Source organism: Sebastes fasciatus, chromosome 24 (assembly GCF_043250625.1).
Source record: "Sebastes fasciatus isolate fSebFas1 chromosome 24, fSebFas1.pri, whole genome shotgun sequence".
In the NCBI taxonomy this organism is placed as follows: Eukaryota; Metazoa; Chordata; class Actinopteri; order Perciformes; family Sebastidae; genus Sebastes; species Sebastes fasciatus.
This window is the reverse complement of record NC_133818.1, coordinates 2,435,310-2,459,373: the sequence shown is the minus strand read 5'-3', so window position 1 is coordinate 2,459,373 and position 24,064 is coordinate 2,435,310. Positions and strand designations below refer to the sequence as shown.

Below are 24,064 nucleotides of genomic sequence, written 5' to 3'. Positions count from 1 at the left end.
CAGGAAAAAAGGGGACCAAGTAATTATTATAATATTATTATATAATATATATACATTATACAGTATAATAGTTTTAGTATCAAAATATACTTAAAGTACCTGAAGTAAAAGTACTCATTATGCAGAATAATATATATATTATATTATTGTATTATAATTATTGATGAATTCATGTGTTCATCATGTTAATGTTGCTGCTGGTAAAGGTGAAGCTCATTTTAATTACTTTATATAGTGCTGGATAATTTAATTTATAATAATACATCAGCATTTATTAGTTGATTATATTTTATATTAATAATATTAAATAATAAAGTAAAACGTGCAATATTTATTTTTGAGATGTAGTGGAGAGAAGTATAAAGTAATACAATGAAAATATAATGAAAATACTCAAGTAAAATAAAAGTTCCTCAAAATCTTGGGTAAATGTAAACTGTTTAAACTTTTTAAAGTCTAAAAAGTTAAAGGGACTGTTTGTAAGAATGCCAAGCAGGTGAAATATAGAGTGATATTGTGCTTTTAGCTGACGTGTGTCACCTCACTGTTTTGAGCGATGCTCATTCATGTCTATGTAGCGCGAGCACAAGTGCGAGCAACAGGACGCTGACTTTCGTTGACTTAACGGCCACAGGTGTCGCTGTTAACAAGACATTTCTGATTCTTACAAACAGTCCCTTTAAAATGTACACCACTTGTATGCAATATTATTTTTTTTACATGAAATAAATGAAGACATGATGATAATAACATTTTTAAAACTGCAAATGGCATGAAGCAGGTTAATTATATGTGTACAGAACATGTATTGTTATTGATAAGAGGAAGAGACCCAATACAACGACTACATATTCCACAATCCCCTGCTGCTGTCACTGACGTCACGCGGAGCCCGGACCCGGTGCCTCTGTTAGCAGAGCATCAGTGTCCGTTTCACCAACAACCAACAAAAAGACTCGTTTTTAAAGAGTCAGCGACGTTTTGTCGACGGCAGTGTTTCCGGGGACGTTATCACAGGTATGTTTATCAGCGAAGCGATGTGTACAAATGTAGTTTTTCATCCGAAGTTTGTAGTTTAAACGGGTTTAATGTTGAATGTTGGAAGTTGATTAAAGCTAGCTAGGTGGCTAACAAGATGGCGGCGGAACAATAACAAACACTCTGAGGAAGTGAAATGACCCGGATGTACCCCAGAAGCAGCCACGATAAGAGCTGTTTGAATCCTCTCAATGCTGAGGAAAGGAGCTTCAATGCTTCCTTTCTTACCTCCTTTAGCAGAGGACACACTGGAGCATCCTTTACCAAAGGAAAGGAGCTTCAAAGAGAAGCTTATCCTCTGCTAAAGGAGATAATAAAGGAAGCATTGAAGCTCCTTTCCTTTGGTAAAGGATGCTCCAGTGTATCCTCTGCTAAAGGAGATAATAAAGGAAGCATTGAAGCTCCTTTCCTTTGATAAAGGATGCTCCAGTGTGTCCTATGCTAAAGAAGAGGAGCTTCAATGCTTCCTTTATTATCTCCTTCAGCAGAGGACACACTGGAGCATCCTTTACCAAAGGAAAGGAGCTTCAATGCGTTCCAAATCGCATACTTTTTCTTTTTACTTCTAGTACATACTGCAGCTGTGTAGTGTTGCATGCAGTATGCATAACATTGCACCTTTAGTACGTACTGTGCGTTCCAATACCCATACTACCCTACTATTTAGTATGCCAGAAAAAGATTTAGTATGTCCCAATACATAGTATGTCAAATGCAGTATGCCAAAAATACCAGGATGTCCTACTACACCCAGTCACATTTTGCAGTATGTAATGGAAGAGAGCAGTTAAAACACCAAATACAGACTCAAACAGCTGGAAGACAGCACTAGTTTCTGGCTATTCTGACCCACAATCCTCTGTGCAGGGGATACATGAGCAAGAGGGTCAAAGTTCAATGTGCAATGTTATGATGACGTAGTATGCATACTGCGTGAAACAGTACGTACTTTGTAAGTGCAGCTGCAGTACGTACTAGAAGTAAAAGAAAAAGTATGCAATTTGGAATGCATCCTCTGACTCACTTTAAAGTGGCAGGCGTGTGTTTAATGTTACTTAACAATACATTGCAACAGGGAATACATGTAGTTAGACATGTATTGGATGTAAGAAGCGGTGTTAATTTGGTGTACACGCTGCGTTTCAGGCAGCAGTCGGTAGGGATGACACCGCTGCTGCTGCTGCTGTCCGTTGGAGGAAGAGGAAGAGGAAGGAGGTGATGATGATGATGACATGCAGTTAGCTGGCTGGCTGGCTGGCTGGCGGACCGACGGACAGACTTGAGCCCACTGTGTCGTCCCACAACCAGAGCAGGATCCGGGACGACAAGAGGTGAAGATGCCGCGGAGAAAACAATCCAACCCCCAGCCAGTGAAATGTGAGTTTTACCTGCTGTCTTCCAGATGTTTGAGTCTGTATCTGGTGTTTTAACTGCTCTCTTCCAGCTGTTTGAGTCTGTATCTGATGTTTTAACTGATGTCTTCCAGCCATCTGGTGTCTAATGAGCTGCCTTTCTCTTTAAGAAACAGTCACAGAGAAGAACAACAAACAGCTGCTTCCTTGTGACACCAGCTGTTCTTTTCCGTGTAAAAGCCACTTTAATATATATTCGATTTAAGTTTAGCCCAGGAGAGAGGAGGAAAGAGCCATGTGAAACGTTGCCTAACTGGTTGAACATATTGACATTGCAGGCTTCCTCATTGTCTAGCAGAGAGGAAGACTGTTGGAGACATGTTGTCCTTTAAGTAGATGTGTTTGTGTGCGTTATCTCATCCTGAATGTTTTGGCTCAGTTGGACTCCTCTCTTCCTCCTCTCTACTTCCTGTCTCCACTTCCTCTTCGCAGGCCTGTACCTGACCTCCCTCTTCTCCCTCCTCTCCTTCCCGTAGTTTCATCGCTTCCTGTTTGACTTCTCTCTATCATTCCCTTCCTCTTCTACATGTACATCACCTTTATCTACTCTGGGACAATCTTGTTATCTCATTTTGTCTCCATTGTCTGTGCTCAAGGTTTCATCTCATGGTGTCACCTGTGTGTGTTTATATGCACTTAACTAAAAATGTGTGATTAATCGCGATTAACTGTTTTAATCGATTGACAGAAGTCAATGTCAGAAGTGCATGAAAGCGTCATGTCTCTGCTTCTCATGATCATCCCTTCTTTTAACTCCTCTTCCTTTTCCTGACTATCTCCGCCTCATTCCTCTCCCACCAACTCTTCCTCCTCTGCACTTATCTCATCCTCACTGATTTCCTTCGCTGTCTCCTCTTCTCTTCACTTTACTCTCTCGCTTCCTCTCCACCTCCTTTGTCTATTTTCTTCTGACCAGTTTTTCTGTTACAGACTCAAACCAGCTTCTGCAGCCAAATGTTAGTCACGATTCCAGGTTTATGTGCCAAAATACAACTCTTGCTTTACTTGGTCACAAAAGTAGGCCAATAAATATTAAAAATCTCTTTATATATTTTGCTTTTTTGCTTTATATAGCAGTAAGACAGACACCCAAACCTTTTTAAAGCTCTCAAATGGAAATATAATTATTGTTTTAGTCAATATGAAAAACAGGAGGTAGGATCTCACTCAGTCTCACTCTCACATGTTGGTATTTGCTGCGTAGGTAAAGTGTTTTGAAAGTATTTTTTATACAAGTAATAATGAGAAATGTTTTTGTGTTCAGTGGAGTTGGAGGGCGGGGCGGTGGTGTGCGATCCAGGCTGCCTGGTTCTGGAGAGCGACTTCCTGCTGAGCGGAGAGCTGGAGTTTGGAGACTCCGAGATCATGGGGCTGGATAGAGAGCCGGGTCAGTGACACATTGGATCGTACGATAGGTAGAAGATAACAAATACTGGAAAGTTTGGACTTCTACAAGACTTTTTGGCAGCGCTTGCCAGGTCAACCTATCAAAATAAAAGCTCAGTGTAATGGTTAAAAGATACTTTCAGTACAGTTATAAGACTTATAACTAACACCTGACTTTAAAAGAATATAAAAATGATCCCTTCCGTCATCGTGACAGCCATGTTGGTCTCCAATATCTACATCTGTAGTACCGGCCCTAATATAAGATTATAGTTTTTGAAAAAGCATTTTTTATCTGTTCAAAATGTACCTTAAAGGGAGATTTGTCTAGTTTTTAATACTCTTATCAACAACGGAGTGGGCAAATATGCTGTTTTATGCAAATGTATGTATATATTTATTATTGTAAATCAATTAACAACACAAAACAATGACAGATATTGATCCAGAAACCCTCACAGGTACTGCATTAAGCATAAAACAATATGCTCAAATCATAACATGGCAAACTGCAGCCCAACAGGCAACAACAGCTGTCAGTGTGTCAGTTTCCTGACTTGACTATGACTTGACCCCAAACTGCATGTGATTATCATAAAGTGGGCATGTCTGTAAAGGGGAGACTCGTGGGTACCCATAGAACCCATTTACGTTCACATATCTGGAGGTCAGAGGTCAAGGGACCCCTTTGAAAATGGCCATGGCAGTTTTTCCTCGCCATCATTTAGCGTAGGTTTGGAGCGTTATTTAACCTCCTTCTCTACAAGCTAGTATGACATGGTTGGTACCAATGGATTCATTAGTTTTTTTAGTTTCATATGATGCCAGTATCTTCACTCTAGCTTTAAAACTGAGCCGCTACAACCTAAAAATCACAACTTGCGTTAATGCGTTAAAGAAATTAGTGGCGTTAAAACGAATTTGCGTTAACACATTAACTTTGACAGCCCTAATAAATATATATGTGTATATATATATATACATTTGCATAAAGCAGCATATTTGTCCACTCCCATGTTGATAAGAGTATTAAATACTTGCCAAACCCCCCTTTAAGGTACATTTTGAACAGATAAAAAATGTGTGATTAATCGTGATTAAATATTTTAATCGATTGTCAGCCCTAAATACCATTTCAAGCCCTTGGAGCATCGCACACAATCGTTTACCAGGTGACGTCAGTCAAGTCTCTGAGGGTTTAGGGCTTAAGGCCTTAGGGGGGACATTGGGATTGGGTCGATGACTGATTTAAAAATAATATTTAGTTATACAAAAAAGTGTAAAAAAGTTATACATTCAGATATAACATGTAAAACACACACAAAAAAGGTATTTTGGTTGTTGTTTATGTAGTTTTACTAAATATAACTAAGCACAACACATGGTATGGGGAAAAAAAGGTTGAATATGTTTTGTCACCGTTAAATCTCCATATATGAACGTTGTCTTTTTTGTGTTCTTCTTCAGGTATGACGGTCTTCTCTCTGAGCGTTGAGGACGATCCTTCAACACCAACAGACTCCACCTTCCCAGCTTTCCTCTCCTGTAAAGGATGTGGTCAACTTCTGGGAGACACACCTCTGGGGCCAGGTTTAGATCTAGGTAAGATCTAAGCATCTCATCAGGACAGAAATAAGCACTCTGTGTATGAAAGATATGATCACAAGCAGACATTAATTTATCCACAAGAAGAATCTCTAGAGCTTTCCTTGTATATTATTTTGCTTCTCAGTATTTGTAAAAGAAGAAATTATAGTTTTTGGCTTTATATATTATGTTATAACTTTGAGATCTCTACTCAGATTTAAAGTTGAATAATGTACCAATAAAGAGCTGCTCACATACAATTCTCATATATAATGTGATTTATTTTGTTCCAGGTATGGGCTTGGACCTGGGGGCGGAGCTTTATTGCCTGACCTGTGAGGAGGGCCTCCAGCATGAGGCCTCCATCGACCCCTCTCAGGTGGAGGGGTTGATGGAGGCTGACCGATCCTTCAGTGCTGACTCCGACAGGAAGAGGAGAAGCGTAGGTAAGACAGACGGAGCAGATGACATCCCTTCTAAACTGTACTCCTGCTCGCTGTGCGCCTTCACCTCGCGCTACTCCAACCACCTGAAGCGCCACATGAGGACCCACGACGGCCATAAGCCATACCGCTGCCCCGTCTGCCACTACGCGTCGGCCCAGCTCGTCAACCTGCAGCGTCACGCCCGCACCCACACCGGGGAGAAGCCGTACCGCTGCCACCAGTGCAGCTACGCCTGCAGCTCCCTCGGCAACCTGCGGCGCCACCAGCGGATGCACACGCAGGAGAGACCACAGAGGAGGGAGAAGGAGAAAAGACGAGGGAGGAGGAAAAGAGCAAATGTTGAAACAGAAGAAGGTAAAAACACCTGCATCATACAATCACACAAAGATTGGTTAATCGTTGAAACACCAGTAGTGAAGGAATTGAGGTTGCTTCTAATGATTACCCTCATTATTGATCGTTCTGTCCATTCTCGGGCCCTAAAGCGACGTCTTCAGATTAGGGCTGCAATTAGCTATTATTTTCATTATCGATTAATCTGCAGATTATTTTCTCGATTAATCGTTTGGTCTATGAAATGTCCATTTCAGTTTCTGAAAGTCCAAGGTGATGTCTTTAAATGTCTTGTTTCTTCTGCCCAGAACCACAAGATATTAAGTATAATATGAAATAACACAGAGAAAAGCAAGAAATCTCCGTATTTGAGGGTCTGAAAACCTCAAATAAGCCTTTTCTGCCATTTTTGCATGAAAAATATCGGCTCGTCGATGCAGTTCTACTTCAGATGTCTTGTTTTGTCCAACCAACAGTCGAAAACCAGAAATATTAAGTTTACAACGATACAAGACAGAGAGTTTGGAGAAGCTGCAACCAGTTTTTGCATTTTTGCTTCATAAATGACGTTAATGATTAATCAGGTATCAAATTTAGGTAATTACCACAGCAGAAAGGTCTTTTTGTTGTCGGTATTCAATCAAACATCTCTGTTAGAAGCCACGTTTGCTTCTCTCCAAGAATTATTTATATGTTTATTAAGTTATTAAGTTTGGTTAGATTATAAAGATGTAAAGACTCAGATCTTAGAGATTATTTTGTTGTACATACTGTTTACTTTTCTATTCCATGCTCTTAATTTATAGCTTTTTTAAAGGTGTAAACAGGCAGTTGGGCTCAATTTGTCAAATGTAAATGTTGGATCTCCCTGCACTCAACACTTTTTGGTTTTAGCCTACAGGCGAGCATTTTAATTTTGCAAGCAGAAAAGAGGAACCAACAAGTCGAAACTGAAAGAGTTTAAAAAATGAGGAAGAGGAGTGCTTATCGACCTGAAACTTACCTCAGCTGAATTCAGCAGCATCAGAAGACCAATTTTACATTTAATCTTTTACAGTTGAGCTGATAATTATTCAGAATAACGGCGAGAAACGGTAACTTAAACTGATTCAAGTACAAGGTGCCACTAAGGAAGTCAAACCATCACAGGAAATGAGGGGATTTTTTTATATTTAGAGATGAGTAGATAAGAAGAAGTAAAAGGAGGAAGTTTGAGCTTGAGGTGGAAGATAAGTTTCTTATTATCTGTAAAAACTGCAGTATGACACTTTTAGGGCTATTCTTAGGCAGGTTTTCTAATGTTTTCATGGTTAAATGAAAGAATATGCTAAGTAGAGTTTGAGACCAGACTTTCTTTTTCTAAGTAAATAAATGTTATTCTCTCTCTCCTCTTCATACAGTAGTATCAGACCTGACCCTGCGAGTGTCCCAGGACTCAGGTTACCTCCAGACGTTTGGGGGCCTCGGCTCTCCCTCTGCCCCGCTCCCCGTCCTCCTCTTCCCCCTGTGCTGCCGGATGTGTGGCCTCACCCTGGAGGAGGCCGACCTGGAGGGCGACAAGGCCGAGGGGGAGGGGGAGGGCGACGGAGGACAGGTACGTTTTCCTAAAGTTGTTTCTGTTTTTGTCATCGCTTGTAGAACATTTCTCCAAGTGGATTTTATGCTGAAAAAGTAGTGCAAAGTGTTTGTTTGTTTCCATAGCAACAAGTTGTCTCTATGAGCCAACAGAAACACCTCAAACTTCCACATCACAGCCATCACGTTCCCAATTTATGATAATAATCATAATGCAATCAATTAGTTGTTTGAAAGTGCATAGTGTCTTTCTCTGGAAGCCCAGTAAGAAATGAGCCAGATCAAGTCTTCTGCTCTAAAAGTGGCGAGACAGCAACAGATTTCATGTCCCCTCATGTCCTCACCTTTGACAGCGCTCTGTATTCATTTTCAGGTGTGTCGTCGTTGCTCGTTGGATCTGCTCTCCAAAGATGGATCCGGGTCTCCGTGCAGCCCGGCCGTGTCTCGGGGATCCCGGCGTGGTCAACGTGGCACCAATCTGTACCGCTGCCCTCACTGCCCCTTCCTGTCCCACTACCCCAACCACCTGGCCCGCCACGCCCACACCCACTCTGAGGAGAAACCCCACCGCTGCCTGCACTGCCTCTACACGTCCTCGCACCTCGACAACCTCAAACGCCACATGCGCGTGCACACGGGCGAGAAGCCCTACCAGTGCCCGTCGTGCAGCTACGCCTGCGGAAACCTCGCCAACCTACGGCGACACGAGCGCATCCACTCAGGCGCCAAGCCGTTCCACTGCGGCGTGTGCGGCTACTCCTGCAACCAGAGCATGAACCTGAAGAGGCACATGCTGCGGCACACGGGCGAGAAGCCGTACGCCTGCGCCGAGTGCGTCTACACCACGGGCCACTGGGACAACTACAAACGCCACCAGAGGAAACACGGACACAACACGGACAGCTGGGACAAACACGCACCCATCAACGGCCTCAGCTGGGGCAGAGACACTCAGGAGAGCCAGAGTCAGGGACAGGAACACAGTTAGATACTGTGTGTGTGTGTGTGTTAATGTGTGTCTGAGCGAGAGAGTGTGTGTTAATGTGTGTTGTATACACTGGTGAACCTCCAGCTCAGGTTGGAGTTAAACTCAGGTGCCTTTGACAGGCTGAAAGACTGTAATACTGCACTGACTTTATATAGGGGCATTAATGTGTGTGTGTGTGTGTGTGTGTGTGTGTGTGTGCTGCATATACAAACTCACATCATACACACACTTTGAATCAGTGACAGTGCGTCACTCTTTTCTTCAGTAAATGCAGTCCACAGACTTCTGATCTGTCACAGTGTGACTTTCTCTAACTGTGTGACATGAAGCCAGTCTGAATCTGCTGAATTGAAATGTGTATTTTTTTTCCTCGACAGATGATCTATATTTTGTAAATGTGGGTGCATCGTTGTCTCACAAGCTTTAAGTTAATTTGAGTAAATCTGGGTGTTTTGTTTTTGTTAAATCAAGGAAAGATTGGACTCATTCCGTTTGTCAGTGTGCAGCTTTAGCTTGATTCCAGACCACTGAATCATTGTGATTGTTTCCCCAATCAGATCGTTGTAGGCCAGATTAACAGGGACGCCATTTTACTACGTCGCTAACTATATTAATGAAAGATTGTGACTGAAAAATGGTGACAAGAAAGAAAATAACAACTCTTAAATCAACACATTTCTTCAGACATTATGACAAACTGCTCCAAACAACCGCGACTGCAACCGCACACTCACTACTGATTATTTATGACAAAACAAAATAACCCTGAGTCTGTTATATTGAGAATAAAGTCATTATATTATGAACTTTTTATCTTAGAATTATGACTTCATTTTCATGACATGATGGCCTTTTCTCACTTAAAATCACAACTTTATTCTCATGACATCATGGACTTTTCTCACTTAAAATCACAACTTTGCACCAGATTATTTGATGTGGAGCCTGAAATAACCTGGAATTTGGAGACCTTTATTCCAGACAAGGAGACTGCTAAGCTTGTGATCATTTTTCTTAGGAATTCAGAGGATATCATAGCTTGTTTCAGCCGATTTACCTCTCAGACATCAACAATTCAGGGAACGATAGAAAGAATGTAGTCATGAAAGAACTCTTAATTTTATTAAATCAAACATTAAAATCCTGGTCTTTATTTCAGACAGAAAACTTTCAGGCTCAAACTCTCAAACACACTTTCTTCAGGCATTAATACTCGTGGGTTAAATAAGCTATCAGATCAAGAAGCTTTCATTCAAATCCAGGCTCATTTTAAATCAAATCTAAATGTCAAAACTGTGAATTTATTAGGCTACGAAATATATTGGAACAAACAAAGCTGGCTGGAAAATATGTCAACGTTCAAAAGCTGAATTTCTGCCGGAAATATGAAAGCTAAAGCCGTAAGACTGTTTGACAGGAACAGTTCAATAATTAGCTTTCTTTCCTTAAACTAGAGAAGGTCTTAATTCAGGATTAGCCTAGTTTAGCATAAAGACTTGAAGCAGGGGGAAACAGCTTGCCCGACTGTCCAAAAGACGACCAAACACCTCTGAAGCACTTTTTTTAAAATTATTTTTGTTTGTTCGACCGGCACACAAAACAGAAATAAAAATGTGCGTTGTCTTCACAGTGAGGTTGCCAGGTTTGTTGTTCACAGTGCCTTCATACCAATAATAAAACAACTCTGACTGAAGCTACTTCCTCTTTTCATGCTCTCTGTTTAGGAAACACCTGCTCCACACGCCCAGAGGTGGAGGGACGAGGACGCTGAGGGACTCATGGTGCACAAAAAAATGCAGAAATGTCACCATGTACCCAAAACCAATGAGTCTTGATAATGTGTAGGTGTGGTAGAGGGTGATGGGAGCAAGGTCAGTCTACTGTGACTGTGACACACTGATGATCTTCAGTATCACATCAGTACAGCCTGTATGTAAAGCAGATGGAGTTCCTGTGTGGGTTGTGTGGATTTAGTTTCAGAAGCGACAGCTACGGTAAATACCTAAACCCATGGGCCTGGTGAGTAGAGTATTTCATCTATTATTGGATTTGTTTTAATGCAGAAATCTTTCTTTAAATTTAAAATGTTTATGTTTTGGTCCCTCTTTTAATTGCTGTATTAATGGTTAATAACTTGTTTATGAATGCTTTGTATATATAAGCCATTGGTAAGAAAGAAAACACTTGTTTTGTCTTTTTAGCTCTTCAATTCATCAGAAAGAGCACTAAATGCAGCGTTCAAACACGTACAGTACCTTCTGAACAAGAAAAACAGATGTGAAGCATTTCTACCAAAATGCGTTGATTAATATTTAATTTTTAATATAATATATATTTCATGAAAAAAAAGTCGTAAAAAAGCCATAGTATAGTATGTCGAAAATGTTATTTATGAACAGGTTTCTCATTTTGTGTCCTCCCGCTCAGGTGAGTTTTTCTTGTGGTTACATAAAATAGCAACAATCAAATATTGTTGAAGTTAAAAGCAGAGTCGACACTGAGGTCATGACCTTGATATTTTCAGTCATGACCTCAGAATATGTAGAATTCTGGGTACAGCTCTGGTATAAACTGTCATGAAGGATGAGGAATTTACATCAATGTGTGGTGTATTTGACTCAACAACCCTGCCACGATACAACAGGGAAGCTATTTTATCTTTTTGTCTGTTGTCTCTGCAGAAACATTCCAACCCCAAGTTGTTCCCGGGGGACATCGTGGAGTATCCCAGGAACAAGTACTTCTCTCATTTCGCCGTGTACTACGGAGAGCGGGACAGCGTTCCCTACGTTGCTCACCTGACATGTCGAGGTTGGTGTTTTCTGCTCTGCTTACTTTGTCTTATTTCCTTTAAAACGAGTACAAGTATTCAACAAGGCAGGTTGCTGCACTATAATCAACACGATGAAACTTATTTGCAGAAAATTCTGTATATTTGAAACAAATTAAATAATGCGGTGGTTGATTTCTTCACTTGTTTTATAAGACAATAAGACTCAACATTGGACAGTATTTACTTGATAATGAGATTTGAGGTATTAAAGTTTTGTCGGAAAGTGTTTCGAGGTGTAAAATAAAGATATTCCAGTGTGGATGAAACTTGTAAAGAAAGCAGGTTTTATTCTGTGTAATGTGACAGGAAGGAGGTTATTATCGTGGTTTATGATTTGTGGTATTATTGATCATTTTCATAGCAAAAGATGTGTTTTATTTCCTTTCTAAAAATGTGAATCTGCCATTAAGAGTACAAATATTTAATATTATTGTTAATATCTTGTAAAATCAAGTTTAATTTTCTTCATCGTAGTGCAGCAACCGGCTCTATTCTTTTATGTCAAGATACTTATTTCTAGAAAATACTTGAAACAAGTTGATGATCTGTTTTATTCACTTCATACTCAGAGGGCGGGTTGGGGAATTTCACAGACAAATGTTAAGACTCTTCATCAGACTTTTTTATTTATACACCAGATTTTAAAACACTTCCATTGTGTTTGTTTGTCAGATTCAGACTCCAAGCTGCCGCTCTTTGGCCGAGCTCTGAGGTCAGAGGTCAAACTGGATCCACTGGAGCTGCTGGGGAAAAAATACAAGGTAACTCACGAGCAAAACATGTAATGATTTAATCAAATAAATGACGATGATGACAAAGTCTTTGTGGACGTCGCAGGTCAGCAACATGTTGGATGACTCGTTCTCGGCCAGAGACTTCCACGGCGTGGTGAAGCCGGCCATCGACGACTTGATGGGGCGCGAGGTGACGTTCGATATCCTGTTTCATAACAGCGAGCACCAGGCGACTCTCTTTAGATACGGAGTCAAGAAGTCTGAACAGGTCAGGGGACAAGGATGTTATTGGATTGTTTTTACTCTCTGTCTTTATTTATGCTGAAATAACATCAGCATCTTTTTCTACTTCAGTTTTCACATATTATAAATGTTTTCACCAGGTGTGCAGTCACATAAATTTACCTTTCTTTCCAAATGTTTTGCGTGTTTTTAATCGGTGCTGTTGTTGCTAACCAATCAGCAAGCAAAGAGCCGTTAACAAAGTACAGAGAAAAACATGAGCAACAGAAAAGAAGAAAAAATCTAATTAGAGCTCAAAAAAAGTTTGATCTTTCCTGGGTCCACTTCTCTTCAGTTTATTTATGAAACACTCACAAGAAGAGCAGGTTTTTGGTAATAATCTTTTCTTTTATAGATCACTTTTCATCAACAAATACAATATGCAGATTAAAGATATACAGTATTTCTAAAGTTTTCACCCAGTCGTCGCAGTACTTTCAGTCTACAGCAGCATGGCAGGAGAACTTATATCTATCATTTAACAGAAGAAAACTAGTCAGAAGTTACATTTAAAGGGTAATGAATATCACACAGACATGCCCACTTTATGAAAATCACATGCAGTATAAATGTGTTATTTTCTCCTATTCTAAAATGATGTTTGAATATTTCTGCATACTGGGGTCCATAACCAGTCTTGAAATACATTAATTGGGTATCACTGTAAAGCTGAGACTCTTGTGGATCCAATGAGCCCAAGGAGACATTTCATTGTAGTGAGACCATTTTTCTGAAACTTGACCTCACTGTATAAAATGACCTGTGGTGACCTCTAGGATTTCACAGCCTCATGAAACTTTACAGCCACAAACTAGAGACCTAGAGCATTCAGAGGATGGATGGATCAAACTAGAGATCTAGAGCATTCAGAGGATGGATGGATCAAACTAGAGACCTAGAGCATTCAGAGGATGGATGGATCAGACTAGAGACCTAGAGCATTCAGAGGATGGATGGATCAGACTAGAGACCTAGAGCATTCAGAGGATGGATGGATCAAACTAGAGACCTAGAGCATTCAGAGGATGGATGAATCAACACAAGTGCTCGCCATCCAATCACTGAAAAATGCAGTTCTTGCAGAAATCTCCAAAATGTAAACCGTTTTTGATCCCAAATCACAGCATGTCTTCCTCTATGGTGTTCCGCAAGTTCTAGGTGTCTTAATGTGGTATTTTGGAGGGATTATTGATCATTTTTATTAATTCTCCAGTGGTAAAAAAACGGTTAAATTTAGCACAAAATCTGTGTAACAAATGGTATCAACCCCAAAATTGCTGCAACAACTTATGAGACATAATACAGCATGGGGATCATATACTTCTATTATTATGCTCTTAGCCCTTATACACCAGAACAAGTTGACACACAATGCTGAGCTGCATCTTAAATTAATCTTCAGGTTCCCAGCTTTCAGATGATGTACAACACTACTATGTGACATCTACTGCTGACCTGCTATCTCCCCCTAAAGACCCTGTACCTCCTTAAGAAAGACTAAAACGGCTCTACTGTGGGTCTCAGAGGGTTCAATTTGACAGGATTCAATTCACCCATAAATGCCTAAACAACCAGAATCCTCAGAGGCTCAGTGAGCTGTGAAAACGTCTGTGTGTCTGTGGAGAACCAGTTCAGGAACAAGTTGGGAAAGAAGAAGAAAAACTTGATCAAATCTTTAGTTTTTAAAGAACTAAATTAGACTCTTACTTCTGTGGGATTCTAAAAACTGTTCAAATAAGAACTGGCGATCAGTCTTTGGTCGCTGTGTATACGTGTGTTTAAATGTGTGTCTGTGTGTTCCAGATAGAGAGGATTTATGAACACATCATGCCGGCCTGGAAGAAGCTGTTTGAGGAGAAAAAACTGTGAAAACTGCTTTATGTTCAGTTCCCATCTCGACCACCGGAGGGCGACATCGTTCTCCTGATTTCAAGAAGAAGGTTACGTGATTAAGAGACAAAGACATATTTTTTTAATAATAATTCAAGAAAAAGCTTGCGTATATATATGAAAATAAATGTTTGGATTGGGTGGATTAGTTGCTAATGTTAAACTTTATTTCCAGAATAATTCAACTGGGTATTAGTGCTACTGTTGAGAAAAAATGTAAAAGTAATGATTCTGAGAAAAGGTCGTAATATTTTACATAAATTAATTTGACAAGAAAAGGATAAAGTCATGATTTAATAAGATAATCTCTGTATATATTGTGACTTTTTTCTCAAAATATTTAGACTGTATTGTAGAAATCCTAAATATCTACATCTTTGTCCTTTTTAGGATTTTATTTTATATGTTCCTCTGTAATTTTTGCATGTACGCTGCATATTTAATCAAATTGTTTTCAGCCAAAGATAAATGCTGCCTGCTAAACTTTGAACTAAAGAAGCTATAGTTCATAATTAAACAACTTTTTGGTTTCATTTATTTCAGTTTTAATTATCATTTTATCATCTCACTGTTCCTTTTCTTATTATTTCATTATTATAAAAAAAAGAAGAAGTTTAACAACTTTTTATTGTCAATCTTTACTTTACAAATAAAGTTATTGGGAGCGGTCGTACAATCTTTTGTCTTACATTGTCTTCTGTTTGGGTTTTCTGAAAAAAAAAGTCTACATTGTTAAAAATCCAGAAACAACAACGAGCTCCTTCGCTGCAATTAGATATCTGATTTATTGATTATTGTTTTCTTTAAAATAAATGTTAGAAAATAGTGAAAATGTTCATCATAATTCAAAGAAATCTTCAAATGTGTTATTTTGTCTGACCAACAGACCGTCTCCATCTTGGGTTTTGGCTGTTTTGTAGGCCAACAGGAGGTTAGCATCTCCCTGGTTCCCTCCACAAAAAGCCAATGGGATTCTTCCATCGGGTTTTGGATTATTGCAGAAAATGAGCTCTGTGGCAACACACGTTTATGATACTTATACGTTTTGTTCAGTAAGATAATCTCCACAAATGAACACCACTTTTATGATTCTTGAAGTGTGAATGCAGTCACCAGAAGTTAAAAGCAAACGTTAGGCAATAAACCAACTACACCACGGTCACATGAGCGTGAGTATACACAACGAGGCTGTAAAGGAGGACGAGTTGGCGTTAGTAGTCTCATTTAGACACTTGTTCGTAACCGCCTTTTTAAAGACACGTAAAGGCTTCAAAACTCACAAGTGGGGTATTTTATATCGTAGAACAAAATGTTTAAATCTCTTCAGCTTGTGTTAACCACAGAACTTATTTCAGGCATCTAACTAAAAACCCATTCAATGAACCCATCGACTTTGAGACGTGGGAACAGGAAATGCCTCATTCCTGTAGCTCTCTATTAATTGACAAATATAATAATTGATTCATTGTTTCAGTTCTTGACAAAAGTTTTTAATTTTGCTCAAATCAGACACAAAAGCTCTTTAATTGATCATTTTTTTCCTGACTTCATCCTCCCGCCTTCACAGTTTGGGTGCCACGGCAACGCCTCCGGCCTTTGTCAGTGTTTCTTTGAGCCACGATATCAGGATGCCGTTTGTCTCGGCTGGCCTTTCCATCTGAGTCCAGTGTCCACACTCCTCAATGTGTCCTCTGCTCAGGTTCGGGATCTGCAGTCCATAAACAGAGACGTCAGATTCATTTCCAGTACATCTATCATCACTACTGTCTTCAGGAAGGACTGATTGATAATCATGCTGCTGTTTTTGTTTTTCTCACCAGGTCCTCCATCCCCTTGGAGAAGGCCGGCAGCAGCACCTGGTCTTTACCTGTCGTCACCATCAGAGCAGGCATCAGCAGCTAACACACACACACACACACACACACACACACACACACACACACACACACACGCACACACACACACAAAGTCAACCTTAAAAGTTTACATCATTTATGTGGATTAATCCGCCGCTGAAAACAGTCCCTAACAAAGTCACTATTTCCTCCTGTTTGTTTGATAAAAACTACAGTGAGCAGCTGTTTTAGGAAATTACTGATAAAAAACTCTATATTGGTGTTTTTAAGGGCAACAACATGCACTTTGCTTCCGTTATATGTCTCCTTTCAGACTAGTGGAAAGAAAACATTTATTTTACTACTTTGCGTCTGTAGATTTCTGCTAAATTCACCAAAAGTTAGTATTAGATAACGCCTCATTTACATATTTAAACATAACATTTGAGAAAACTTGTAATACATAATGTCAGTAATCAACTGGGGAAGTTTCATGGTGATATCTATTAGTTAAATGTTTTATCTTATTCACCTGTAGTGTCTATACAATCTATATCTTTAAAGGCCGTTTTCTCAAAGTGAGTTTTTCTCTCATACTTTGAGCCAGAAATCTTAAACTTACATCCACCAAACTTTCCAGTTTCATTCCTGTCTATATTCTGAAGGTTTTCACTGAATATTTTCCCAGGATGTGTATAAACCAGGTTTTAGTGTACATGTAGCTTTTTGTGCTCTGTAACGAACCTTTCCGGTGGGACGAGAGCACATCCACCTCCAGTTCAAATCCCCGTTTCGATACCAATTCAACGGCCTCCTGTGAAACGAACCAAAGATGATTATGGACTCACTGGAGAGTAATTCTCATTCTCATAATGATACAATTCCTTGTAGTTTTTTTGCACAAAAACACCCAAAATGTTGACTACATCGGTCAAAATCCGGCTGCACCTAATGATTATTGTCTTTTTTTTATTATTTTGGTGGAAATAGAAGGTGACAAAAGAGAAGTTACATAATTTAGATATAATATTAACAGAAGCTGTACGTTGGATTTGGCCACCCGTGAAGATGATCGGCTCTGTATACTATATAAATATAAACGGCTCATTCTAAGGTAACGAAAACACACGATTGGTATTTTCAGGTGATTATACAATAGATAGATCCCCTGATCAGAATCAGAAATACAGTTGCTCTTGTAAGAAAATAGAAATAAAGGAGTATGTAGCATGTAAATTATATATATATATAATGCTAAAATATAAACACAATATATTTAAAGAAATATAAGTAAGTAAGTACTAAAATAAAAATAAGAAAATGAGAATATTAAGAAATATGTACAAATATTTGCATGAAACTTGCAAAATACATAAATAACCAGAGTGCAAATAAGTAAATAAAGAATGCTGAGAAGTGGGATCTATTAAGTGTTAAATGCCAAAATGGTAAAATAAGAATTAAATAATAATATTTTGTGAAATGTACAGTTTAAAGGCAGTATTAATGACAGTATTGCACAAACAGTCAGTATCTGTTATCCATCACAGTGAATCTATCTTGGTAATCAATAAGAAAACCAATGCATAAATTCAGAGCTAAGGTTTTAGACCAACTTAAACATTTTCACACCTGGAAGCTTAAAATGTTAGTGAGAGGGTTGAGTTTTGGTGTGAATGAAATAGTGTGTTAGGTGTGCGACCTGAAGCCTCGCTCTTTGTACTGGCTGACGTAGTACTGCAGGTCGGCCTCCGTCAGCATGCAGCTGCGGGGAATCTGCTCCGGCAGACCCACAAAAAGACCACCTGTGACACCACACAGACAGCACAGCACAGGTCAGTGGTCACTTTACTCTCAAAAGTGCTTTTAAGACGTGATATTCACCTCGAGCACAGACTCCTGCAGTACTGAGAGCAGGACGCCTCTCCTGAGAGAAAAACATGGATTTATTAGTCTGTTTTCTACCGCTACACGCTGGATATCATGTGTGTGTGTGTGTGTGTGTGTGTGTGTGTGTGTCCTCACCGCTTCAGCACTGCTGAAAAAGAAAATCTTGAACGTCCTCTCCAAGTCTTTCTCCAGCTCGGCCTCTGCTACGCCCTGCAACACACACACACACACACACACACACACACACGTTTACAGTTTGTATTATGCTTTATTGTCACGTGCACAGAGAAACAAGAAATACTTGAAGGAGTGGTTCACTTATGTTTTTATTTAAAGCACACAAGTAAAAGTACTTATCCCACACTGTGAGGATACTTCACTAAAAGTACTGCATTCAAAACCTCAAGTAAAAGTACTAATCCCACACTGTGAAGTTACTCCACTACAAGTAAAAGTACTGCATCCAGAACCTTACTACAGTGAAAATCAACACATCTGGAGATACGTGTTTTTCGCTGGACAGGAAGAGTATATAAAACTGTAATCTGTAAAAATGTACTGCAGTAAACAGTTCAGTACTTAACTCTGAGATGTAGTGGAGTATGAGAGTAAATGAGTATGAAGCTGCACCTGAAAGCTCACCTGTATAAGCATGTTAGCGTGTAAGCATGCTGCAGGCAGACTTACAGGTTTTTGGAAATAGAGCTGGTAATCAAATATGGGAACAGCCTTCAGTTTCTCTGCTGGATTTACAGAAGGATCCGCACGGAACAGAGGAGTGTTCAGAGACGCCACAGCCCTTCACACACAACAACAAACCCGTTGTACTACACCATAAAGTATCTGAGTACCACTGAATATCTCTGTGTGTGTGTGTGTGTGTGTGTGTGTGTGTGTGTGTGTGTGTGTGTGTGTGTGTGTGTTCACCTGACTCTCTCAGGGTAGTACTGAGACATGGTCCACACCAGAGCGCCGCCCCAGTCGTGACCCACCAGGGTGACCTGTGGCATCGACTGCAACATGGACAACAAATAAAGTGAGAAAACCATCTGCATCTGCAATCTGAAGTTTGTTGTCAAATTGCAATGAACTACATAGAAACGTACATACATTATTATATATTACATTATTAAATAATGCCAATGTTTCATCATTTAATCTAACATTAATTACCGTGTGTTGTATGTTATTTACTCACCATTTTGTCCATAAATGTGATTAAATCCTGGAGAAAAACATGTTTTATGGCATTTAATATTATTCTATGTAAACATAATTAAATAGTACATGTCTTACTGTGCAAATTAAGTTGCATGACTGTAACAATAAGAAACATTGGTAGCAAGTCAGCTTAAATATAATTCAAACTGTCTTCATGATGGTATGCCTTTGGGAGATGGTTTGTTATCCTTGATGAGGATGTAAAGTGTAGGGAGCACAATCATCCTCAACACCTAATGTCTGTTTCTTTAAATATTTGAGTAGTTTTTACCTTGCAAAGCTGCTCCTGAGAATATTCCTCTATGTCTGTGAGTGGAAACACAACCGTTAAAGTATGAATTTACTGTTTCATTCTTCCATGAAAAACACGTGTTAAAATGCAGCAGGGGAAGAAGTATTCAGATCCTTTACTTCAGTAAAAGTACTGATACCACACAAGTGAAAGTCTTGCATTCAAAACCTTACTTAAGTAAAAGTATTATTATTATAATCCCAGTTTATTCTCAACACTTTGACTTAATCTTGAAATGGTATTTTGACTTTATTCTTGACATTTCAACTTAACTCTCGAAATGCTAAATAAATAAATAAAATCCTCCTCCTCTCGTTTATGCCTGGCCCTATAATACTCTTCCGTATTCCTTTGAGTATGTACCCAATGTAGTTTATCTCTTGATTATTTCTAAATAATTATGAAGGTGCTCTTTGTTTGGTAGCTCACCTGGGGGTGCTGTGGACTCTCCGTATCCCTTCATGTCCAGAGCCAACACCCTGAATCCTGCTGCTGCCACGGCTGGGATCTTCCAGAGACAGAGAGGAGGACGTTCATCTTCAAAAAATAACTGTGAGCATGAATGTAGTATTTGTCTTTAGCAGTGTTGGGATGTTACCTGGTACCTCCAGGAGTACCAGCTCTCAGGGAAGCCGTGACACAGCACAACTGGTGGACCTGAGCCCATTTCAACATAATGAGTCCTCACACCAGGCTGACACACACACACACACACACACACACACACACACACACACACACACACACACACACACACACACAAAGAGGAATTATTATTACTAATGTCTCAAGAAAATCACATTTAAACTGTGTGTTACTTCCATGATTTCCTAAAGAGATATCAGGTGTTGACACTGATGCAGATTATTACCCTGATGGTGACGTATCCATGAGACACTTCATCAGGTCTGCAGGATGCTGGAGGACTCTCTGCTCCAACAGCCTGAAACACATATTTACATTTGGATGTTACCTTGCTAATGTTAGTATAACAGCTGTCTGAGGATTTAGGTAACAACATGACCTTTCCTCCAGCACCAACTGATGTTTAGTTCATATTCTTTTCCTGCATCACCACAATGTTAGCTTTATTTTTATATTTTATAAATTACATTCAAGGCTGCATTTATTCATCATTTTGGATGCAATGTTTTTTATTTGTTTTTGTTTGTATCCAACGTCCAGAAGTAAAAGATAAAACTGTTCTGGTCCACACCTGAACTCCAGTAAAGTTGGCCAGTTTGTTCAGAGCGTCATCCAGATTTTCCACCAAGATGGCCTTCATTCCCGCTCCCTCTGCTGCCTTCACACCTTCCTCATCTGCATCCAACCACAGAGCCTGAAAGGAGACGGACATGCTGGACATACTGTTCTGATTGGAGTTTACCTCTAGTCTAATTCAACATCCAAGTTCAACAGTATTCTCCCATCATGCAACACTGTGGGGACAGTACGATATACAGTCTACCTGTTGTGATGTCACTCCCAGGTGATGCAGAGCAGAGCTGAACATGGCGGGCTCTGGGACCATGTGACCTGAGCGGCAGGACTGGAGGACCAGGTCAAAGTGGCCGCCCAGCAGAGAGAGGAGGCGGGCTGGACCGTCTCCAGCCACGCCGTCATCTAGCCAGTGATTGGCCAGAACAGCTGTCAGTAGCCCTGATGGGACGGGAGGAAAAAGCCTTGTATTTACATTATCTACAGATTTATGAAGAATCATGTAAAAGGTTTTGATGCAAACAATTAAAAGGAAAACTTCAGCTTTCGTAAGTCTGCTAAAAGATTTAGTTAGAGGCCCACGGGCCGCTTTCACTGCTCTATGTGTTTTGGGAACAGATTCAGTGATTGCACGTGTGTACCACTGTGACGCAGGCTGGCAGCGGTCTTCAGCACGACTGGTTGGACGTCCATCATCACCGCTCTGAGCTCCTCCAGCAGGCCTCTCACTGACCAATCAGACGGCAGGGTCACACCCTTGACCTCGGCCTCCTTCACACACTCTGCCCCGAAGGCTGGGATCATCTACACACACACACACACACACACACACACACACACACACAGATAAACACAGATTCAAGGATGAAGGAGGCAGTAAAGGGGCCCAGGAAAGGTTTCATATTCAGTCACCATCAGTGACAGAAACAAGTGAAGTGAAGCAGTAAATCAAAAGTAGATTATTTTATAGCTCATGACATGACCCACCTGAGAAAGGGTCATCTGACCTCTCTCTGCCCGGCTCATGGCACCGTCCTGCTGGGACGCCACGCCGGACAGAAAACCACTGAAAAGCACAGAGAGACATGATTAAAGACATTTAAACATGAATACGTCTGTAATACGAGTCTACATGGTGACATTAAAGGGAAGTTAAACATAAACAAACAAACCCTAGTCTCATAGGGTGTCACTAGGCTGACCGGATCCAGACAAACCAAATGTGGGACAATGTGGGACAATGTGGGACAATGTGGGACAATGTGGGACAATGTGGGACAATGTGGGACATGGGTTGCATATAGTTGCCCTCACGAAAAACTAGTATACTTCAAGTTTATTTTATGAAGTATACTTAAGTAAAGTTCAAGTATATATTTCCCAGGTATACTTTATGTAGTAGTTAATACTTCTTGGAACTAAATTGGCCACTTTTTAGTTTATAAAAGTATACTTTTAAGTATACTTTTAAGTGTACTTTTAAGTGTACTTTAAGTGTATGAATAGTAAACTTTGAGTACACAACTAGTTTACAACTAAGTTTTACTTTGTACTGCAACTATACTATAAGTATAATGATAGTTTACTAGTTTTATACTTGTAGCCCACTTTTTAGCTTATGAGTACACTGTAAAATATACTCTCAGTAAACTATTAGTTTACTTTATAGTTTAGTTTTCACTTAAAGTACACATAAAAGTATACTTTTATAAATTAAAAAGTGGGTCAATTTAGTCCCAAGAAGTATTAAAGTAGTATACTTAAAGGTATACTAGTATACTTATTACATAAAGTATACTTGGTAAATATATACTTGAAGTTTACTTAAGTATACTTAATAAATAAACTTGAAGTGTACTACTTTTTGGTTTAACAGTGCACAGATGTTGCGTAACAGCCGTCTCTCTCCTTACCCTGGCAGGTTATGCAACTCCTCCAACTTGTGGAAAACGTCATGAGGTCTGGAAGAGACAGCAACTCCCCAGAAGTTGAACAAGATGGCTTTCTTCTCAGCCATCTCCTCTGACCTGAGTGAAAGGATCTTTAATTTGTCTGCCTCTGTCTTCCAACAGGAATGTGTTTCCTCTGCTTCTGGTGCTGACATGTGTGAGAGGAAGCTTTAACCTCTGAACACACTAACACAGCAGGACCGCCCACTTGTCTAAAGGGACACCTCCTCTGTGCGGACGTGCAAATATCTGTAAGTTTCATGATGCACAAAAATAGTTAGAATAGGAATTTATGTCACTAAAAACAATCTAGAAGATCACTGATACTTTAATTCACAGTATTGTCTATTGGGGGGGAAAGTTTGACTCCATAGTAAAAGCACAGAAGAAACATTTATGTCATTTATAACAGTAAAGAGTGGCTTGTTGGACATTCACATGTTGATTACTTCTTGTTGAATACTTCTTGGGACTAAATTGGTCACTTTTTAGTTTATAAAAGTGTACTTTTAAGTGTACTTTTAAGTGTACTTTTAAGTGTATGAATAGTAAACTTTGAGCACACAACTAGTTTACACCTAAGTTTTATTTTGTACTGCAACTATACTATAAGTATACTGATAGTTTACTAGTTTTATACTTGTAGCCCACTTTAAGGTTTATGAAAGTACACTGTAAAGTATAATCTCAGTAAACTACTAGTTTAATAGTTTTTATACTGCAATTATACTTTGTAGCACACTTTTTATCAGAGACGAGGACTCAAGTCTATGACTCAAGAATACTGAATTATACTTACTGTAAGTATATCTCGATCAGAAGATTAAGTACCAGTAGGCCTATAAGCCAAATATACTTAGACTTTTCTGTATTCTTGTCAGCATGAGCCAAGTATACTTAAGTATACTTTTGTTAAGTATATCTCTGATGAATACATAAAAAGTAATCTGAAAGTATACTCTCTTATTTTAAGTTTAAAGAAGTATACTAGTAGCACACTTGAATAAACCAACAGGAAGTGGTTGATTTCTTACATAAGAAACAACATTTATTGAACTTTAAATTAATTTAGTAATTTAAAACACACAATATTAACTAATAGATAACTTCTGTTTTAGATTGTAGTCCTGTTGTGAGTCTGGATTTCATCTCTCG

The 24,064-nt window shown here is 39.4% G+C and overlaps 3 protein-coding genes and 1 long non-coding RNA gene across 7 annotated transcripts in view; 2 read left to right on the top strand and 2 right to left on the bottom strand.

The window, feature by feature from the left end:
• The window catches only part of LOC141762808 (uncharacterized), a 196,991-nt gene extending 183,320 nt beyond the window's left edge, over positions 1-13,671 (bottom strand). Inside the window, exons 1-2 of the long non-coding RNA XR_012592903.1 lie at positions 13,624-13,671; positions 13,385-13,509 (exon numbers count right to left, since the gene is read on the bottom strand). This is a non-coding gene — a long non-coding RNA (uncharacterized LOC141762808). The remainder of the gene's footprint in view (positions 1-13,384; positions 13,510-13,623) is intronic.
• On the top strand, positions 861-10,462 carry LOC141762804 (zinc finger protein 513-like). 2 transcript variants are annotated; one of them, XM_074626880.1, is made up of 7 exons: positions 861-1,017; positions 2,185-2,415; positions 3,715-3,837; positions 5,304-5,438; positions 5,717-6,223; positions 7,606-7,796; positions 8,151-10,462. In XM_074626880.1, the coding sequence occupies exons 2-7, from the start codon at positions 2,376-2,378 to the stop codon at positions 8,763-8,765; spliced, it is 1,611 nt and encodes a 536-aa protein (XP_074482981.1). In that variant the 5' UTR covers positions 861-1,017; positions 2,185-2,375; the 3' UTR covers positions 8,766-10,462. The 2 variants fall into 2 exon arrangements, with proteins under 2 accessions (XP_074482981.1, XP_074482980.1); XM_074626879.1 differs by having other exon boundaries at positions 7,603-7,796.
• The window catches only part of plaat1l (phospholipase A and acyltransferase 1-like), a 31,986-nt gene continuing 18,532 nt past the window's right edge, over positions 10,611-24,064 (top strand). Inside the window, exons 1-5 of one of the 2 annotated variants that reach the window (XM_074626882.1) lie at positions 10,611-10,784; positions 11,447-11,576; positions 12,271-12,359; positions 12,436-12,600; positions 14,418-14,745. In XM_074626882.1, the coding sequence (XP_074482983.1) occupies positions 10,776-10,784; positions 11,447-11,576; positions 12,271-12,359; positions 12,436-12,600; positions 14,418-14,483 (459 nt within the window). In that variant the 5' untranslated portion in view covers positions 10,611-10,775 and the 3' untranslated portion in view covers positions 14,484-14,745. Of the gene's footprint in view, positions 10,785-11,446; positions 11,577-12,270; positions 12,360-12,435; positions 13,477-13,589; positions 13,953-14,417; positions 14,746-24,064 lie in introns of those variants that run through there. The other variant, XM_074626883.1, reaches the window with a different exon arrangement.
• Positions 16,025-23,089, bottom strand: LOC141762803 (bifunctional epoxide hydrolase 2-like). 2 transcript variants are annotated; one of them, XM_074626877.1, is made up of 18 exons: positions 22,874-23,089; positions 21,948-22,026; positions 21,602-21,764; positions 21,211-21,401; positions 20,959-21,081; positions 20,614-20,685; positions 20,341-20,436; positions 20,172-20,250; positions 19,722-19,756; positions 19,428-19,454; positions 19,157-19,242; positions 18,917-19,028; positions 18,365-18,439; positions 18,224-18,266; positions 18,042-18,144; positions 17,084-17,153; positions 16,322-16,402; positions 16,025-16,212 (listed from the first exon to the last, which is right to left on the bottom strand). In XM_074626877.1, exons 1-18 carry the CDS (start codon positions 23,062-23,064, stop codon positions 16,066-16,068), a joined length of 1,773 nt encoding a protein of 590 aa, XP_074482978.1. In that variant the 5' UTR covers positions 23,065-23,089; the 3' UTR covers positions 16,025-16,065. The 2 variants fall into 2 exon arrangements, with proteins under 2 accessions (XP_074482978.1, XP_074482979.1); XM_074626878.1 differs by having other exon boundaries at positions 18,983-19,028.

Bases quoted from the DNA above. Each gene is read 5' to 3' on its own strand.
- LOC141762804 (XM_074626879.1), top strand. From the start codon at position 2,376: ATGCCGCGGAGAAAACAATCCAACCCCCAGCCAGTGAAAT. The intron at 3,838-5,303 runs GTCAGTGACACA...GTTCTTCTTCAG, and splicing joins GGGGCTGGATAGAGAGCCGG to GTATGACGGTCTTCTCTCTG. The intron at 5,439-5,716 runs GTAAGATCTAAG...ATTTTGTTCCAG, and splicing joins GGGGCCAGGTTTAGATCTAG to GTATGGGCTTGGACCTGGGG.
- LOC141762803 (XM_074626877.1), bottom strand. From the start codon at position 23,064: ATGTCAGCACCAGAAGCAGAGGAAACACATTCCTGTTGGAAGACAGAG. The intron at 18,145-18,223 runs GTGAATATCACG...GTGGTGTCACAG, and splicing joins TGCAGGAGTCTGTGCTCGAG to GTGGTCTTTTTGTGGGTCTG. The intron at 16,213-16,321 runs GTGAGAAAAACA...TATGGACTGCAG, and splicing joins CCAAGGGGATGGAGGACCTG to ATCCCGAACCTGAGCAGAGG.